The sequence below is a fragment of the Asterias amurensis genome, chromosome 13 (genome assembly GCF_032118995.1).
Source record: "Asterias amurensis chromosome 13, ASM3211899v1".
NCBI lineage: Eukaryota > Metazoa > Echinodermata > Asteroidea > Forcipulatida > Asteriidae > Asterias > Asterias amurensis.
In genome coordinates this window covers 18,488,655-18,508,811 of record NC_092660.1, presented here as the reverse complement: position 1 = coordinate 18,508,811, position 20,157 = coordinate 18,488,655, and the positions used below count along the sequence as shown (strand labels likewise).

The 20,157-nt window shown below is 39.1% G+C and overlaps 2 protein-coding genes across 2 annotated transcripts; one reads left to right on the top strand and one right to left on the bottom strand.

Moving 5' to 3' along the window:
• Positions 1 to 40: 40 nt before the first annotated feature.
• On the top strand, positions 41 to 6,937 carry LOC139946397 (tetratricopeptide repeat protein 33-like). The gene is made up of 5 exons (XM_071944042.1): positions 41 to 140; positions 2,522 to 2,758; positions 3,583 to 3,664; positions 4,030 to 4,161; positions 4,458 to 6,937. Exons 1-5 carry the CDS (start codon positions 106 to 108, stop codon positions 4,746 to 4,748), a joined length of 777 nt encoding a protein of 258 aa, XP_071800143.1. The 5' UTR covers positions 41 to 105; the 3' UTR covers positions 4,749 to 6,937.
• On the bottom strand, positions 6,847 to 19,919 carry LOC139946377 (uncharacterized). Its single transcript, XM_071944019.1, has 15 exons — positions 19,731 to 19,919; positions 17,890 to 17,999; positions 16,815 to 17,026; positions 15,027 to 15,375; positions 13,309 to 14,393; positions 12,908 to 13,020; positions 12,487 to 12,588; positions 11,922 to 12,096; positions 10,691 to 10,798; positions 10,189 to 10,338; positions 9,580 to 9,699; positions 9,029 to 9,201; positions 8,354 to 8,441; positions 7,485 to 7,521; positions 6,847 to 7,011 (listed from the first exon to the last, which is right to left on the bottom strand). Exons 1-15 carry the CDS (start codon positions 19,823 to 19,825, stop codon positions 6,848 to 6,850), a joined length of 3,081 nt encoding a protein of 1,026 aa, XP_071800120.1. The 5' UTR covers positions 19,826 to 19,919; the 3' UTR covers position 6,847.
• Between the last annotated feature and the right edge of the window lie 238 nt (positions 19,920 to 20,157).

Below are 20,157 nucleotides of genomic sequence, written 5' to 3'. Positions count from 1 at the left end.
TGACCGAATATACCGTGTGTTTCAACGTGCAGATAGACAGGTTACAATGAGCTGAGCAGAGACGTCAACATTGAAAACATTCATTTTGTGCAAAATCTTTCACGGATGACTTGCTGGTCCTTGCTGAATTGCTCTAGATGGTAAATAAAGTTGACCTTTTAATTTGATGATGGAGTGTACAAACTGCAATATGTTGAAATTTACAATGTTAAAAATGTTGCAAATGTAGTAGGGGTAGAAAATTCTTTGTGTTGTTATTCAAGTTAATTAGTTCCAGGTTCTAGTTAATTGCCCTTTCCTGTTTATATTGTCCCTTCAGCTGTTTTATTGCACCCCTGTACATGTAGTTTGTTATTTCTTAGAAGTCTTTTGTTACATGTTTGTAAACAGTTCTTAATCCTTTGGTAGTGAAGTCACCCATCCAGTGCATTGTATATAATTATAATCAGATAGCAGCCTGGCAGCGCAGGGAGCACATGTGTTCTAGCTCTCTTCTTCAAGTTTTGTTTTTCTTCACCATGTAATTTTGCCATCTTCAAGTGTATTTTCTGCTATTCTGGACTCGGTAAGCATATACTTTCATTTGTTATTGTATAAATATCTTGACAAATTGTAATATTCCTGTGATTCTTTGGAAGTTACTTTTTCTTAAACATTGGATTGCATTTTTTTAAAGGAAACAGGTCAACTCGTACCCAAGTCAACTCGTACCCAAGTCAACTCGTACCCAAAATATTGTACCCAAGTCAACTCGTACCAAAGTCAACTCGTACCTAGGTCAACTCGTACCCAGGTCAACTCGTACCCAAGTCAACTCGTACCGTACAACGTACGTTGTATGCCGAAACGGAGAATTTCCGTGCGGCGTGATTTTGTAAGCGATAGGAAATAAAAATGATATTCTACCATCATATGGAGCTCACTTTTATTAATAATAATCTCACGAATTTTGTTTTTAATGTTTGTTTATCTCATTTCTGCCTTTTTTCCGCTAGGATATTCATTCAGATCCATTGTGGTTTCTTTTAAATTCCCGTGTTGAAGGGTCGCCGTGAAAGGCGTTGAGCAGATCAGATGCACACTAGTTCTTCGTATCAAGGAGGTATAAATATTTCAACCTCCATGTTCATATGAGACCAATTATTTTCAATGAAAAAATATACTATGTATAAAACGCAACCCTTCATGTTTACCTTGGTGTTTTTCCTCTTAAAGTGTTCCCAAAAGAAAATTTCATGGTAAGAATTCATTCAATTCATTCATTTGCGTTATGTTCTGATTATCGTTTTCCGATTCAAACAAGTACATTTTAACAAATATACTGTTCCACTTTTCCCAACCAAAACACTTTGCGTAAATTCTTATTATCTTTTTCCGAATAAAAAAAACCCAAAAAATTCATTCTAACAAGCCTATATTAAAAAAAAAGTTCTCTTATTAATTTTCCCCACCGATAGAGCCTAAGTAAAAAAAAAACTGCAACATGAAAAAAAACAAGAAAACAAAATCATTGCAACAATGAATAGCTAAATGTATGATTAACAATATAAATAAATAAATTAAACTACAATATTTATCAGGACGAGTAAAAAAAAATTGTAAACATTTATTTGGGTGCGAGTTGACTTGGGTACGAGTTGACTCAGGTACGAGTTGACTCGGGTACGAGTTGACTTAGGTACGAGTTGACTTGGGTACGAGTTGACTTGGGTACGAGTTGACTTGGGTACGAGTTGACTTGGGTACGAGTTGACTTGGGTACGAGATGACCCGAATTCTTTTTAAAGACCATGTGTTCTTCCTAAACTTGATAGAACTGTATTTTAATCAATTGTATTTCTTGTTGTTTTATTTACACAGGTTTCCTAAAGCCATTTTGATTTTAATTTGTAAACATTGCAACTACGAAGTTAAATTAATTTTACAAACAATTACAATGTTTACCTTTTTTTCTTTTCTTTTTTCTCTTTTCTGACAGTTGAGTTTGTACATGGTTTGTAGGTTCTTTGTTGTTATTTAATCTTTTGTTAGCAATGTCACTAATGTAGCAAACGACTAGAGATCAGACAGTTGAGTTTACACACCTCGCTGAACAAAGTTACTGTACCTACCTGTGTTCTGAATCTGAGCAATTTTTTTTTTATGAACACTTTATTTATTTGCTTTATTTTTTAACAAATTAATTATAATTGAAATATTATATAAAATGCCAACAATATTGCAAGCGTCTCGTTCGAACAAACTTTGTTTGGTTGGGGAAGGTTTAGCCCCACTTGTGTGGCCAAGGCTGGCTAGCTGAATCCTTAGTTACATGGTAGGATTCCTTAATTAAGTGAGGATTCAGCTAGCATTTGTACCACACAAGTCACGTGGGGCTAGGGTAGTTGCGATAACGTAACCCTCCTGCCGACGGCCATTTTCTTTGCTCGCCTGTTTCTCATGGTTAACCTCATTAGCCTTTCAACTTTCACATCAGTATGGAGGAAATTAATTAAAATCTAAATAAAAATCAATGTTTCAGGTTAAAATCAAACGACAACATGACCACGTTTGGCTGGAAAAGAAAACTCGGACAACAGATTTCAAAGTCCGCCACTTCAAACTTTCAAGAGGTGACAGGGCAGCAGAATTCAGACAGCTCGGATGAGGAGGAGATCTTGATGGTTTCTAAGCAACAGAAGCTTGGCTTACTGGAAGATGCCAGTAGTAAGAGCAAAAGACTGAAGGAAGAAGGGGCAATCTTGGCAGAGGCTGAAAGGTAGATCTGCGGACGCAACTCACCCCCAGTGATCTCCCTAAACAAGTCGGCAGTGGCCAAATGTTCATTAACATCTAAGGACCAGTCAAAACTATCTCTAAGTGGGTCTGGCTGGGTAATTGGAAAGCATCCCTACAGTATTTCAGGTTTATAAAAACAAAGAAATTGACTTCAGTTATCTGAAAGCACACAAATTTGGTCAACAAGGGTGTTTTTCTTTCATTATTTTCTTTCAACTTCAATGACCAATTTAGCCAAAATTTTCACAAATTTGTTATTGTATGCATAATGTTAGGATACACCAAGTGAGAATACTTGGTGATTGAAAAAAAATGTGTCCAGTGCCTTTAAAGGCAGTGGACACTATTGGTAATTACTCAAAATAATTATTAGCATAAAACCTTTCTTGGTGACGAGTAATGGGGAGAGATTGATGGTACAAAACATTGTGAAAAACGGCTCCCTCTGAAATGCCATAGTTTTCGAGAAAGAAGTTATTTTCCACGACTTTGATATCGAGACCTCAAGTTTAGAACTTGAGGTCTCGAAATCAACCATCTAAACGCACACAACTTCGTGTGACAAGGGTGTTTTTTTCTTTCATTATTATCTTGCAAGTTCGATGACCGATTGAGCTCAACAAACAGGTTTGTTATTTTATGCATATGTTGAGATACACCAACTGTGAAGGCTAGTCTTTGACAATTACCGATAGTGTCCACTGGCTTTAAAAGATAGGATACAGAGATCCCAAAGGGAATAAAAAGCATCCTGTGCTTTTAAATCTTACCCATTTTTTGTCCTTTTTTTCCCCTTCATTTTAGGTACTGGGAGGCAATCAAGAAGTGGGATGAAGCTCTTCAACTAACCCCGGAAAATGAACACATTTTGGACATGAAAGCGCAGGTAAGAACACCTTGGGGATATACATGTAGTTATGTAAAGTTTGTTGGCAAAAAGCTGTCCCAGCAGGGTGTCACAGTCTCACTTGTCCGGTGTGTTAAAAGCTCCGGATTACCCTATACCTTTTACGTACAAAATTTATCTGCTATCCTGCTTAGTTGTGCTAAGCAGGACAATTTTAAGCAATATTTTCAGTGTTTCTTTTTTCTTGCAGCTCTATGAAATTGGGCCTTGTCGCGTGATATCCTTTGCCATAAAAGCAATTCACATGGTATCGCTTTACAAACAGTCCCCAAAACAAAAGGTATCATTCCCATTAATTTGTCAGTCAACATATATCTTTTTAATTTCTCTCCTCGATATTTTAGGCGTTGTTGATCCTCCACGAGGTGTTCCCAGCTGTACAGTCAGCTGAAGATGCAGTCAAGTATAACCCTCGATGGTGGGTTGGATACCAGACCCTCGGAAGAGCGCAACTTGGACTAGGAGACGTTAAACTAGTAAGATACCATATCCATCCTTGTTTTGGGGGTTTGTGTTTAATTATGCACACTTGAGCGAAATTAAAACTTGACTTGTATCAGAACTAAGCAAAGGGCACCATGGCAATTGCTGTTGGTGCCTTGTATTATTTTGAAGCCTGAGTTTCCCGTAGATACCTTTTTGAAATGATGAGTCTGTACATCTCAAATGTACATTATTCTGCACATTCAGGAAGCAGTTTATAAAACAAGGGAATTTGTTTTCCTTCATTTTCATAAGATCTATTTTTCACTGGCGTTGTTACTTTCTGTAGGCAGTTGTTAGTTTCTCCAAGGCACTCCACCTGAACCCAGCTGAAGACGAACTCTGGACGGAAGATCTTAGCTGGGCGATATCATTACTGAAGAATAAACTAGGAATCACTGGAGAGAGCGCAGTTACGGAAGAGGAGCATTCAAATGAAGACCCGGAAAACGATCTTGGCAAGTCCTCTGAAAAGCAAGCGTTCTGCGATGGAACCAAGACTGGAGAAAACTTGGACTGTCTCGATGAAGATTCAAGTTTGAGTGAGAGCAATGATTCGGACACTGACAAGAAGAGGTGACAGGACTTTGGCAAAACTTTCAGAGGAATGTGTTGATTGTTGTACAGAACTTCAGCCAAACCAGCGGAGGAGTGCAGTATGTTGATAGAACTTCAGCAAACTACATCAGAGGAATGTGTAGACAGAAGTTCTGCAAAACTATTGGAGGAATTTGTTGATCTCAGCTCCCTGGGGAGTGTACAACCTGTGTCGCCAAATATGTAGCGCACTTAGCAAAACCAACCACAAGAACCATCTCTGCCTTCACAGGTACCCTTTTACCCCTGGGTTTAGAGAAGCAAATACAGTAAAGTGTCTTGCTCAGGGACACAAGTGTCACGACTGGGATTTGAACCCACACTCTGCTGAACAGGAACACCATAGCTTGAGTTCGGTGCTCCAATCCGCTTGTACAAGTTGATTGATTTGATGAGTCGATGCTAGAGAGCTCCTTTTGTAAACAGTATTTTCTTTGATTCAAAGAGAAGCGAGCCTAGTATGAAAACCCAAACAAGTTCTATGCAAAAGACTATCTATTTCTTATTTGATAAGAGGTGTTTGTTCTTCCTTTTCTTCCTTAAAACAAACATTATTTCACTATGAGATTTTAATCTACGAGTAAGATGACCACAACACATAAAATGTGCTGGCACTGGAATAAAGAATCAAGTGAAAGTAGGCAGTTAAATATATTTTATAGAAATTTATTAAAATGTTATACTTTTACACGGTAAATACAAATTAAAATACTATGTTAACTAAATTAAAGCCTTTCTTAATACTTTCTTGTGACTTTATGATTGTTGTTATTATTATCTGGGTGATTTATTAGGATTCTTTTTTTCTCTCAATCTAAAAAAATCCAACACCAGACTTTTAAGACTCTGATAATGTTGGTATGACTGATCACATGTACAGCATAGTTGGACAAAACTAACTGGTTACTAAGATTGAACTTTTATAAATCTAAATTTGGAAATTGTGTTCTCTCAAAATGCAAAATATATTTCCTACAGAATAAAAACAAACTGGGGGGGGGGATACAATTAGACTGACCAAGACATTTTAAGTACAATTTTTAAATCTGTTTAACAGTAACAAAAATCAAGAATAATACTTTATGTTTTATATATCAAAATGTTGGAAAGATGGCAAATGTCAAAAAAAAAAATAACACCAGTACAAAAAAGTTCATAGGAAAAGTAAAAATATAATATTCATCTGTTTTTGGAGATTAATTCAATTGAAAATATTTTGCATATTCTGTTTTTACTCGATTAGGCTCAAAATTGTGGGAAAAATCCACAAGACGGCAGGATTTGTCGCTGACAACTTTTACCGGACCACTCATAATATTTACTGGACCAGAATTATTTTCACGACACACGACTCAAAATGAGAATGACAAGACCAAAATCAAAATAGCTGTTTGTTTTTTGTTTTAAAAGAGAAGACCGATCTCATTTGAGAGTAGTCTTTAATACTCACGAGAGTTGACAGATTCTTATCGGACTCAAAAGTCAAAAATTGAAAATCAGAAAAAAATGTTGAATGAACAGAAAAACACAAGACAACCGGACCAAGATTGGTCATGAGTTGACTGGCCCGACACAAAAACCTTGGGCCTGTGGTCCAGTGTAAATTCTGATCCCTGCTCAGAAATTTGTGCATAGTCTTTGACCTAAAATGTGGATGTCTAGGTGCAATTTGTTTTGGGTAATATAAAACAAATATTGACTGATCTTACTTGTGTTATGGTTAAAATGGGACTCCTTCCTTGATCCCCGGAGCGTTCTAGTTTCACTTGGCTTCTAGAACATGCCGATGATCACGCCCTGGCATGCCCCTGTATGATGTGTTTTTGAAAGCAAGGGCACCAAGGCATTTTCTCGTTTGTAGAGGGCACCCGGCACCCTATGAGGAAATTGTAAACTTCTACTGGATCATTTCAAGGGCACCCAAGGCAATAACCAGGGGGCATGGAGGCAATCGCCTTTGTTGCTTCCGTAAAGTATCAGGCCTGCCTGGGGAGTTGTATTTTTAACAATAGCATTTTTCAAACAGTCAATGTTTGTTTACTATAATCTTTACCGGAAACTCTCATCATCTAGTATCCATCTTCATTCACCATGTTCCTTCAATGCATACCCCACGTCATCCTGACTGATGTTAAGTCGTATGCGTTGCTTCAGTTCATTGGTACCAGACTCGAGGAGGATTAGGCGACATGACGCCAACCTGCTACAAACAGCTGACACCTCGGAAACTACTGGTGGATGAAGACCTGTCGAGAGGAGGCACAAAAAACAAGAGTAGAACTTGAATAGAAATTCATTAGGAACGTCCATTAAAACTTCAGTAAAGATGTTCATTTTACCAATTCCAATGAACAAAATATGGAGAACAAACTCACATTTTTTTCAGTGACGTTTCACCACGGCTGGTTTTTTCATGTTATAGTTTATCAGAGACAATTATAGAGGTTGTGATGAGCTGGAGAAAACCAGCTGTGATGAGTTGCCAGTCTGATGAAGCCACTAGTGCAAAAGTGGTGATACAACACTGAAAAATGTGAGTTTGTTGGAATTGATAAAATAAACCTCTTCACTGAAGAAAGTAGACTATCAGTTATAAGCGCCAGTAGAATACTGGTGTCATCGGCAAAGACCAGTATCTGCACTTTTTTGTGACCCAACCCCATAAGGAAATTGGATAAGTCACTGTAAATCAACTTAAGAGAGTATTTGTTGAACTTACCTTCAAGTCTGCAGATGGATATATGCTGTACCAGAACCTAATAGTGCAAACAGAAAGATACACAAAAGTTACAATCAATCTCACTTTAAAATGCCTAAGCCATTAAAACATTGTAATAATATTTACACAAACATAATCAGCAAGAAGTTAACAATGCAGAATTATTATTATTATTACTATTATTTTATTTACCATAACAGTACAACACAAAATACAAGACATATACCCCGAGATGGGCAAGGGACAACAAAAGCAAATACATACTATGATCCGTAGATCTGTTGCCCTACATCTGGGGTACACAATCAAATTAATATAGATTTAACATAATATAGTACACAAAGCAATAATAAAAGCAGATAATTATACAACCAATAGTAAATAATAAATATCTAATAAGAATAAATAAGTAAAAATAACAGAAAGGGTAAGGATAAACAATGGGTGCGTTCGTTTAGAATGCATTTAAATAAAACTATACATAAGAAACAAATATTACTTTAAAAGTACAGTAGTATGTAAAGAAGTTTCTTCATAAGACTATTGGTATTTTGTGTTGTTTTTCTTGTAAAGTGCTTCTAGACTTTAATAAAACTTTTGATAAAACCCAGAAGCATCAGACAAGGGCTCTTATAGTGTTGGTTTTGTTAGCTTAAGGGCACAAGTGTCATGACCAGGATTCTAACCCACACTATGCTGCTGTCAACAATGGAGCCTGGGCTCAGTGAAATAGACTGCTTGGCTATGATTACAATGCAAAAAAACCTCCAGTTAAGGTTTAAAGCAGGTTTCTACAGGTGCACGTTTATGAAAGAAAACAAAGGATTTGGAGAAGGGCCAAAAGAGTTTCTTGAAATGAACGTTGGTACCTTTTCAAATGCGGCTTCCTCCAGGCCCGACATCTTGAATTCTGTTGTGATGGCTCTTAAGAAGATCTGCTCATGTCTTGAGGCTTGCCTGAAAAAAGTGTCAAATTAAGCCGTCATTAAATTGTTTTTATACCTTTTGTATACAAAGTTTTTGGCCAAGATTTGACTCCCTACTCACTGCGAATGAAGATGCATGGAATATAATTTACATGTAGAAGTTTCAGCTTCATAAGTCGTCAAGTTTTTCAGGAGAGTCGTGAAGATGATAAATTTAAAAGAATTCTCACCGAGACAAAAATTATTTTGGTGAAATTGTTTTACTCATTTCTCAAAAACTAAAGTGTCTCAGCAAATCCAATTTTCAGGGAAGCTTTCTACCATCATTATTTTTAAATTGTGTAAGTTGAATGTAAATCTGTGGCATTTGTGTTTTGTGTTGTACAAAATGTACCCAAACCCTTAAAACTTGATTAAACCCTCAAAACTATATTATGGTGTAAACAAAGGTACAATGATACAAACAACCAAGAAATAGACTGAATACAGTTTAAAAAAAAAGTTAAAAAAAAAGGAAACTTATTTCATGGCTGTAACCAAAGATTTGGCACTTATTGAAGCAGGGAATTCTGCGCTTACTTCAAGCTTTTCACGAGTTAGTAGGAGGGTTAGGCCTACCTTATAGCAATGATCTTTGGTGAGCTGAACATCTCTGTTAAAGCAGTATCGACATGTTTCATCCCCACCAGTGGTCCCTTCCCTTTCCCTGTAGGTTTGGCTGCTTCAGCAAGCTCTGTGGCACGCCGACAGATGTCTAATGCTCTCCTGGCATCTCCTGAAACAGCTGCAACCTAGAATATAAAAAGAAAAGGGAAAACAACTTGTCAAAAATGCTCTCCTCTAACCACCTACATGTAAGACGTTTGGTAAATGTCAAAGACCAGTGTTCTCACTAGTGTATCCCAAAATATGCATAAAACAACAAATCTGTGAACATTTTTACTCTATTGGTTATCGAAGTTGCAATACAACACAAGTTGTTGGAAGTAAAAATGCACTCATTAAAACCAATCTACAATATCCATTGTATGTGTATGTATTTTGTCCTCTAAATAATCGTTTAAAACTCATACTTCTTTGTGTGTATTTTTTGTCTGGTGAAAAGTCCCTTCCAACGTAAGCGCCTTAAAGTCTGCTGCCACCTAGTGAGGGAGTTTTTGATTTCTTACCTTCCTTGCAGCAAGTTGGATCGCGTCTGGTTCAAACGCCCTCAGTCCCTCCAGACGACTTTGCACAATGCTCTGGAGCTGCTTAAAGGTGTATGGCTGGAAGGTCATCCGAGTTAAACCCTGAAGGGTCAAGGGTCAAACGAGAGGTCTCAAACTTAAGGCGGTACTACTGATGGTTTTTCTTTTGGCAAGACCACTTTCAAACCCACCCAGATCTAACCTTCTGATAAAGTGAAACAATATGTTCTTTGGAGCAGGCTTCCAGAGCCGAATTTCACGGCTCTGCTTATACCGCAAAATTCTGTGCTTACAATTGCCATTCTCCGCTAGTATTGCTAGCCAAAATTCACTGCCTACCGATGAAATAGGCTTGACCTTAGCACAGCATTTCCTACTCCCGTAAGTGCTGATTCTTTGCTTACAGTAAGCAGAGCCATGAACCTTGAAGCTTTTGCTAGGTTCTTAGGTTTCCGACACCCCTCCCCCTGCCAATCAAACTGGGGTGCCAGTACTAGTGGAACCTTTCTCGCATTTGTGTAATTCCTGGGGCTACTCCCACCCTCATCAGCATCACTAAAAGAACACCTACAACAAAGCAAAACCACCTACCAGTCTGCTAGACACTCTATTCATCATGATCCTCTCTGGTAGATCCATAGTGTTAGCGATGGCTAAGACAATCAGGCGTGCTTTGGGTCGGCTTGGCCAATCAAAAAGGCTGTATAATACACCTTGCTTACGTGTCCACAACAGATCCAACTAGAATATGAAATAGACAGGGAGAGAGAAGGGAACGAGAATAAGTTAATAAAAGAGAACTCCCTCGATCCACTAAGCCAAAGTAGTAATCCCGGACGTTTTCCTACCAGCCGCCAAGGTACAACTTAATAAGCAAGACAGTTCTTTTCAGAACTAAGAAGTCTTCCAAATTATAAAATTCTGACAATCACAAGGGTCTACTAGCCACTTCGGAATTATCTGTTACTGCTGACAACGCAATTTGTCTATCTCGCGTGACCATTTGACAATACCAGCGAGTCCCGGAAGAGAGACAAAATCCGTTGTCGGGTTTAACCACACCCATTTATGACCCTTGACCCCCCCCACCCACCTCGTCCACGAGGAGTACAACAGGTGTCTTCCTCCCTGAAGCTGTTGTGAAGTGTTTCTCCAGCAGTTGAGATGCATGCTCGGGTGTCGCCTTCTGACCAGTCAGGTTCTACACACAAACAGAGATTCAATTTCATAACATAAAAGTCACTGGACACTGTTGGTAATTACTCAAAACAATTGTTTACATTAAAACTTACTTGGTAACGAACAATGGAGAGCTGTTGATAGTATAAAACCTTGTGAGAAACGGCTCCCTCTGAAGTAAAGTAGTTTTTGAGAAAGAGGTAATTTCTAGTGCTGGGTGAATAGTGAATTTTTTTTTGCCGCTAGAGTGCGCTGTTCGTTTATGAATGAGATCTTATGGGCGGATTGATATTAGTTTTAGACAGTGTCACTCGGTTCATTCATAAAAATAACCGGATCTAATTTAAAGATTGCGATTTGCTTTTTCTTTTGATTGTGATTCACTCAACGTGAAGGAAAACTTTTGTAATCTTTGAACAAATTACCTCAGAAATGTCATGTTTTAACTCTTCACGGAGGTGAGCATAGTTAAATACTTAATATTTGCTGTCTTAATAGAAGTTTCATAAGGATTCAGACAAAACATTCCTATCAGTTGTCGCCCGACGTCAGCGGATATTTGGATATTAAAGAATATCCGGTTACTTAGTTGTAATTACAGGACTATCCGGTTTATAAATAGGTATTCGCGCCCATTGCAGATATCCGGTTAAGAAAAAAAAGGCATTCGCGGTTACGGATAGGAAAACCTATTCGCCATTAACCGGATATTCAAATTATTCGCCCAGGCCTAGTAATTTCTCACTCAAATATTAAAAGACTTCAGGCCTGAAGCCTTTTTTAGGCATCTGAAAGCACACAAATTTGTGCACCAAGGGTGTTTTCACTGGACCCAGCAATGTGGGTTTGAGTCCCGGTCATGACACTTGTGCCCTTGAAAAAGGCACTTAACCATAATTGTTTCATTAAAACTCGGGATACACTACCAGCCAGGCTCAAAGTGGATGATACTTAGGGAGTAGGTTGATTTGGGTGGATAGCCCAAATCAGTTAAGTGTCGCCCTCACCAAGAAGGTGTCCTCTGTGTTCTTGTGATGTTATTTGATCTCTAATAATTTTGTTTTATAAAGCAACAATTACCTCTTGCCCCCCCCCCCCAAAAAAAAATCAAAACAAAAAATGATAAACAGTTTCTTTCATTATACCTTGAGGATCTGCACAAATGCCTGATGAGGCTCCGTTAACTTCATTCCGTTGATCTCAATCAAGGTGAATTCTGGGATTTCCTCGTCTTCTTCCTCTTCCCTCCTGAGGAATGACATCACCTCGGTTACCGTCGCTGTCTTCCCGGTACCCGGCACACCTGAGATGTACATGCACCTGGGTATGAAATTAAAAATAAAAAAATTGACTACTGTCCATCTTTTATTTGTTAATTTAGGTTTAACCCTTACACCGATGTTTGTTAGCACTGCACTGCTCTAGAATTGCAAAGGTCGTGGGTTTGACTCCCATCCGATTAATATACCTGTAATTTTTTTTTTCTTCACAAATTGAATTTTCATTTCCTATCTGACTGTGTCGGGTTCCCCTAGAATAAATCTCTAGGTTTTGCCGCCTAAAACTGAAACTTCCTTCAATGTCTTCTCTCAATTTGGTTCTCAGCTAGGAAAACAATTAGTTTCTCTTTTGGCTTCACAACCAGAATGAATGAAATGCAAAATACGAGTTGTGAATAATCTGTGAGGAGATCTTCTGTCGGTGACTCACCCTCCAGTGCCGTCTAGGATTTTACTTTTGACGAACGTGTAAATGTCAGCAAACTCGTGCTCACGGCAAGGAAGAGAATCCGGTACGGCTGAAACGTGCAATCTGCAGGAAAAAGCAATCAAAATGTGGTGATGAGTGCTTACTTTACAATTGCAACTTCAACGACCAATTGAGCCCAAATTTTCACAGGTTTGTTCTTTCATGCACATGTTAGGATACACCAAGTGAACCAGGGGTGAACTTCACAAAGAGTTAAGACTACTCTTATCTCGAATTAGTACGAGTTACTCGTCCAAACTTTGGACTAGCCTTAGGTTTTCAATATCTCCTAGGACTAGTCCCAAGTTAAGACTAGTCCTAACTCTTTGTGCCTTTAAAAAGAGTTTGTTTTGAGGTTTGAGGCTTGTTTTTCCACACTTACCGTGCCCTGGCATGTTCCAGTACTTTAGCAGGTGTTTTACATGGTGTTTTCCGCTCTGTGATGTGTGGTATGGCCTCTTTCCTTGGTGTTTTACTCTTGCTCTGTACCTTTTTCTGAAAAAAATAATAATCAAGAATTGTTCCTGAAATCAACATTTTTTTCATGTACAACGTAATTACATGTACTTGACTCTCCTAAAAACATTGCTATGTGATTTTCACTATTTTCTCAAAAACATGACTATACTGAAGCTGAAACTTCTACAAGTAAATTATATTACATTCATATTCATTCACAGTGGGTATGGGTTCATGTCAAGTCTTGATCAACAAAATGTACCAAAACCCTTTAAGTGATGGCTACTTGAACGTAAATTTGTGACGGTAAGATTTCATACTTACAGAGAGAGGTGTCTTTGGTGCTGCACTCTTCTTTGATTTCTTGGCTGGAGTCTTTCTCCTTTTGATGATGATTTCTTCATCACTGGACAGCTCTTCGAACTCACTATCGTCTCCATCATCACTTTCTTCCTTCTTGGAAGTCTTCTTAACTGATCTTGGTCTTCCTCTCTTCCGTTGTGCCCCAGTCTCGACATCCTCATTTTCAAGACTTATCCTACTTGCTGGAACAGACTTCCGGCGAGGAGTTCTCTGGTTCTTGCTTTGTCGTACTGTTGTCTTCACATCTTCCACATCACTGTCTCCCTCATCTTCACTTTCTTCCTTTCGACGTCCCGTCGTGGCTTTCTTAGGCCTTACTTGCTTAGGTTTCACTTCTTCCTCGCTGTCCTCATCTAGAGCTATCCTCTTGGCTGGAAGAGACTTCCGCTTTGCAGACTTCTGCTTTGAGTCACCACCCGCCTTCTTCTGCTTCTGTTTCCTTTCATTCTTATCACTTACAAAGTCTTCAACATCATCATCCCCACAGAAAACTACCTCAAGCACCATTTTTCGACTCTCCCTCCCCCTGAGCAGCCCGTCTTTGTCCTCGTCAAACACAATTTTCTTACTTGCAGGCACCTTCCTACCTCGCAGCAGTCCATCGTTCGGAGTCCTACAGGCAGCCGGCTCACTATCTCTCTTAATGTGGCTCTTGCTTTTGATCTCAGACTGGAAGCGTCCATCCCTTCTCCTTGGAATCACATTGAGGTCAGACTGACTGAATTTCTGGTGAAGTCCATCGACAGGTTCCTTCTTAACCTCTGAGAGCAACTTCAGATCAGTGTAAGAATGCCCCTTTAACGGAGAATTTGAAATGTTCAACTTTCTTACGTTGAGACTCGGGAGAAAAATATCTGAGTCAGTGAAGCGTGTCTTCTTGATCGACAGAGCGCTCGGAGTGTTTTTATTGGCCTGCCTCTTTTGCAGGGGCGTTCTTTTGGGGAGGTCAATTAGTTCAACTTGATCACTCTCTTCGTCGCTGCTGAAGAGCTCGTCAAGAACATCTACGTCGGAGAAATTCAAGCGAGGGCAAGGGGACTTGTTTTCTGTTGAAAAAAAAAAAAAAAAAAAAAAAAAAAACTCTGATAAAATCTTCCTATAGACGCTCGGAGATGCCTTAAAGACAGTGAACACTGTTGGTAATTGTCAAAGTCTTCCCACTTGGTGAATCTCAACATATGCACCAAATAACAAACCTGTGAAAATTTGAGCTCAATTGGTCAACAAAGTTGCGAGATTATAATGAAAGAAAAAAACACCCTTGTCACATAAAGTTGTGTGCTTTCAGATGCTTGATTTCGAGACCTCAAATTATAAATCCGAGGTCTCAAAATTTAAAATTCTTGGAAAATTACTTCTTGCTCGAAAACTACGATACTTCAGAGGGAGCCGTTTCTCACAATGTTTTATACCATCAACCTCTCCCCATTACTCATTACCATGTAAGGGTTTATGCTAATAATTATTTTGAGTAATTACCAATAGTGTCCACTGCCTTTAAAAGTTCCAATGTGCAATGCACAAGCATGACTTTTGGAAAAAGTAGTACTAGGGCTGGACTGCATGTACAAATGATTTATTATTTTTTGTTTTCATGCTTTTTAATAACCATTTTGCTGATCTTTCTGTCGGGGGGAAAAAAAGTCGGAAAATCAGACATTCAACCAAACAATTCTTACCATTCTTAGGGGTTTTCGGTTTAGAATGTTCTTTGCTTTTAGGCGTCTTGTGTGACTTCACAACCCCGTTGACTTTAGAACTGTCCAGCTCTTTGATCTCTTTTTTCTTATTTGGTGTTTTGGCTGGGGTCTTGACGTGGGTCTTGGCAGAGGTCTTGGCAGGGGTCTTGCCGTGTGTCTTGCCAGGGGTCTTGCTAGGGGTCTTGCCAGGGGCCACACCAATGTCTCTCCTGGTGTTGATCACTGGCTTACAGGCATGGCCGTCATATGACCATCGGACGTAGAGCACCGGAAGACCCTCATCAGAGGTCTGCGTTGGAAGTGGGGCATCTGATGCTACTTTGACAATCTAGAGTAAAAAAAGACAAGACATTAATAATCTTTATAATAACTTGTGTATTTAGCCCAATATTTAAAGGCAGTGGACACTATTGGTAATTACTCAAAATAATAATTAGCATAAAACCTTACCTGGTAACGAGTAATGGGGAGAGGTTGATGGTATAAAACATTGTAAAAAAACGGCACCCTCTGAAGTGCCATAGTTTTCGAGAAAGAAGTAATTTTCCACGAATTTGATTTCGATACAACATATTTAGAACTTGAGGTCTCGAAATCAACCATCTAAATGCACACAACTTCGTGTGACAAGGGTATTTTTTCTTTCATTATTATCTCGCAAGTTCGATGACCAATTGAGCTCAAATTTTCACAGGTTTGTTATTTTATGCATATGTTGAGATACACCAACTGTGAAGGCTAGTCTTTGACAATTACCAATAGTGTCCACTGCTTTTAAGCAGGGCTCGAATTTTACATGAGGGCAGTAGTTTTAGTGTCAGGCCAGGAAAATAATGACTGTGTTTTGTGCTGTGGTTTGACAGTTGAATAAGAAAACCTTAAAACGCTTGTGAAAAATTGTGTTCAAACGTTGACATTGAGTATCAAACCTTTCGTTTCTGTTTCGTAATGAAGTATCACATAAATTTTTAAAAGTGTATATTTTTTTAAACCAAAATCCTTTGCACACTGATTGTGTGGATTGGGACATGCATACTGGCAATCGTACATGTATGTGGGTTCCTAAACTGAACTGAACCCTTTAAAGCCATTATACACTTTCGGTACAGAAAACAAAATAAAAAAATTCACAGATTTACAAATAATTTACAGGGTTTACAGGAGGTAATGGTGAAAGACTTCTCTTGAAATATTGATCCATGAAATGCTTTACTTTTTGAGAAAACATGAAAACAATATCAATTGTCAATTTATCAATTTATCAATTTATTTTAAACACATGTCATGACACGGCGAAAGGTGCGGAAACAAGAGTGGGTTTTCCCGTCATTTTCTCCCGACTCCGACGACCGATTGAGCCTAAATTTTCAGTGTGGGACTTGGACAATACTGTTTACTGAAAGTGTCCAATGGCTTTAACAACAAGTTCAGTTCATGCATTCAAAACATCAAGGACTAAAATTAATGGCTCTGCAAAGAATCAGCTCTTATGGAAGCAGGGAGTTCTGCGTTTATGTCAAGCGTATTGCACAGGCTAGGGGGATCCCTTTAGGGAAGTTTGGCTTTAAGCTGTTAAGTGCACCTGCTTTCTCCACGTTACTAGGCATTCTTTGCTTACACAGCATACACTGAATTTCGACGCTTGCACATTAAGTGGAGAATAGTGGCTGTAAGCGCAGAATTCTACAGTAAGCAGGGCCATAAAATTGGGTTCTTACAGCCCCTTCCTTCGGCCATGAGGAACAAGTTCTCTTGATCAAAGCTCACCTTACACTTGCCGATGATGGTCTCAGCATCGATCTCTTTCTCGGTGATTCGGTCAGATTTAGAATCAAATAAAATCACCTCGGTCGTGCTGGCGGGATCAAAGTCTTCTGGTAGGGTGCGCGCATCGCGGACTCGTTCTCTTAACTCATTCGGACGCATGTACCACTGCACAATGGCGCGACGATTGTCATCCGCCTCTGGATCGGCTAGATCTGTATTGAAATAAAAATGTTAGGCAGTAATTATTATTATTATTTCAGTTCGCCCAAAAACAAGGCTAAAAGCCACTCTAGGTAAAGGGCTACAAGGAAGAAAACATAGAAATGCAGAAACTCAGTGAAGCTAAAGGTAGGAATTGATATTCCTCTTAAAAGATGGCAGATCATACAGCCACATTGTATAAGGATGAGAACAAAGCAGGGAGGTGATTTTGGCAAACAATAGACAGATCCAGTAGGCTCCGCCCGCGACGCACGTGTGAGCAAAACATGTGGGGCTCTCCAATGCCTTTCTGCACAACTCTGCCGCGCGCGCCAAGATACGCGAATGCATGTTGGACCTTATTTGTCGGACCTTCATTGCGTTGTGATTGGTCAATGCAATGGGGCGGAGCTTAGTGGATCGGTCTATTGTCTGAGAGAAGCAATCTTGTTGCCTGTAATCAAACATCTCCTCAAGATATTCGGTTCTTTGGTTTTGTTTTGTTTTCTTGTCTCCTGTAAAGCGCTCTGTTCTTCGAATAGCACTAAATAAATGCTTCGTATTAGTATTCTTGTTAGTTCCATGCTTCTTCTCATTGTCCCAAGTCTCGACACTCATGGTGTGACAGGTCTTTTTCTCCAGCTGCGCCGCGCATCTTGAACTCTCTACCACTTAATCTTAGATCTTGTGTTTGTACCACAACATTCAAATCTCTTCTCAAAACTTATCTTATGTCACAGGTTTCCAAGGACTAGTTTTGTGTCTGTTTTTCTTTGTTTTGTTTGTTTTCGGTTTTTACTGCGCCTTGAGCAGGGTGGACACGTGCGCATTACAAATCTTATTATTACTATTATTATTATTTATTATTATTTACCATTGTTAAAGAGGTCAACGACCTGTGCAACAAAACTCAGTTCATCTTGCTCACTGTCGATGAATACGTGATCACCGATTGCTATCACCTCATTCTCAATTCTCAGTGCCCTGGGAAAGATAAAGACAAATTATAATCTTCAGTCATTCTTCAAAAATAACTTTGAGTTGAACAAAGCGGGGGTTGGACATGGTGGAAGACTCAAACTCTGCTGGATCGACGGCCTCATCAGGTGGAGTGGCCTCGGCTTGGCTGAACTAACTGCAGCGACCCTACAGCGAGGCAAAATCACCCCTGCACCAGCCACACAACCCAGGAGAAGTGGACGGTTGTTAGTCAACTGGCAGTAGCCTACGACGTTTGATGTTGTGACTTGTTGATGTTGTTGTTGTTGAACAAAGACAAAATTACTAGAGCATGACTTGGACCAGTCTGACGCCATAAAACCTGTAACTGCCTAAATGATTTTCATATAGGCAGTGAACACACCAAAGTTTTATAAATACAACCTGGGAATTGGCAGCAGAGGGATCAGGGGGCAGGCGACTTTTTACTTCCGTAATATAAAAGCACAAGGGAAACTAACTGGGAAGAGCATCGCCATTCACTTTGTAATTCCTCTATGAAAATGACTCTTCATTGGGTGCATTCGATTAGCTTCCCCGGGTCGACACCGATCTGCCCCCGGTATATTTTAATAGCTTTGACGCCGTTCCAGGGGCTCACCCTGGTCAGCCCCAAGTTCCCTTCTTGTGGAGTGGGTCACTTGGGGCTGGCCTCAGGTGCATGATGTCACCACGAGAGGGGGAGTGTGATCGTTCAATTAGCTTTTGTCAGGGGCTCATCCGAATGAACACCGCGGGGTCAACACATCACACAGGAAAGCTTATTGAATGCAAAAAAGGTTTAAAACTCAATTTCATTTTCAACAACTGCCAGCAACCCAAACAAAACTCTTTTTATTATTAGGCGAAAACAAAAAATCCCTGAGTTTAAGTTAAAGCCATTGGACCCTTTCGGTACAGAAAAAAAAAAAAAAAGTTCACAGATTTACAAATAATTTACAGGGTTTACAGAAGGTAATGGTGAAAGACTTCTCTTGAAATATTAGTCCATGAAATGCTTTACTTTTTGAGAAAACGGTAAAACAATATAAATTCTCGTTAGCGAGAATTACGGATTGATTTTAAACACATGTCATGACACGGCGAAACGCGCGGAAACAAAAGTGGGTTTTCCCGTTATTTTCTCCTGACTCCGATGACCAATTGAGCCTAAATTTTCACAGGTTTGTTGTTTTATATATTAGTTGTGATACACGAAGTGTGGGACTTTGGGAAAAACATAATATGCAACTTTTGAAATTCGACCTTAAGCCACTCAAGTGCCCATAAATCCACCCAACAACATCGTAGCGCAACATAAGATGTGTCAAAATGTGCAGAAATTAACGGTGAATAGAAATGAATAATTATTCTTTGGCATACTAATTCAGGTTCCGATAAATCTGACTATTTGTAAGTGTTTAGATACTTTATTGGCGCTATTTATAACTTTCATCTACTACGACCCCTCACAAAACCGAAAGCCCATCCCTATATACTTAACAAACAGATCAGCAATAGTCAATACTATACACACACTGTAGTATACCATGGAGGAATAACAAAGTATACAGACAGTGTGAGTGTGTGTATTTCTACCTCCATGATAGATCCCCATGCAAACAAAAACAGGTGAGGTCGTGACATACTATAGGAATGTCACTGTCACTGTGACAAGAAGTAAGTCACCACTCGCCACACCATCGATCGTGAACAATAAAAATGAAAGCAACTCACTCGTAAAATGTTTTACCACGACGAGATTTTCCTTTAGGTCCAATCCATGCAGATGAGTTTCCCCCATTCGAACTCAGTTTCCTTCGAGAACTCATTGCACAAATTTACACGAAATGTTGTTCGGCTATCACCAAAGACAGCTCAACACACCAAACTCGCGCGAAAGTGGTCTTTAAATTAACCACGTGAGCGATTGAGGGCGCTTTCCCAATGTTCCGCCTAGCCTTTTTTCGTGTGAGATTTGGGGCTTTATTCATTATAATAAGTTTATTAAGTTGACAAATAGCAATTTTATTGTCTACAAAGATATATAATATACTCATGCTATAGTTAAAGTTATGTTTTATTGGATAAAATACTAATTTTGCGCAATAAAAGATATATTTAATCAGAAAACCTAAAGTGAACGGCTGAAACAATTATTCAG

Bases quoted from the DNA above. Each gene is read 5' to 3' on its own strand.
- LOC139946377 (XM_071944019.1), bottom strand. From the start codon at position 19,825: ATGAGTTCTCGAAGGAAACTGAGTTCGAATGGGGGAAACTCATCTGCA. The intron at 18,000-19,730 runs GTGAGTTGCTTT...TATCTTTCCCAG, and splicing joins CGTGGTAAAACATTTTACGA to GGCACTGAGAATTGAGAATG. The intron at 15,376-16,814 runs GTGAGCTTTGAT...TTTTTACTCTAG, and splicing joins CCATCATCGGCAAGTGTAAG to ATTGTCAAAGTAGCATCAGA.
- LOC139946397 (XM_071944042.1), top strand. From the start codon at position 106: ATGACTTGCTGGTCCTTGCTGAATTGCTCTAGATG. The intron at 141-2,521 runs GTAAATAAAGTT...TCAATGTTTCAG, and splicing joins TTGCTGAATTGCTCTAGATG to GTTAAAATCAAACGACAACA. The intron at 3,665-4,029 runs GTAAGAACACCT...TCGATATTTTAG, and splicing joins TTTTGGACATGAAAGCGCAG to GCGTTGTTGATCCTCCACGA.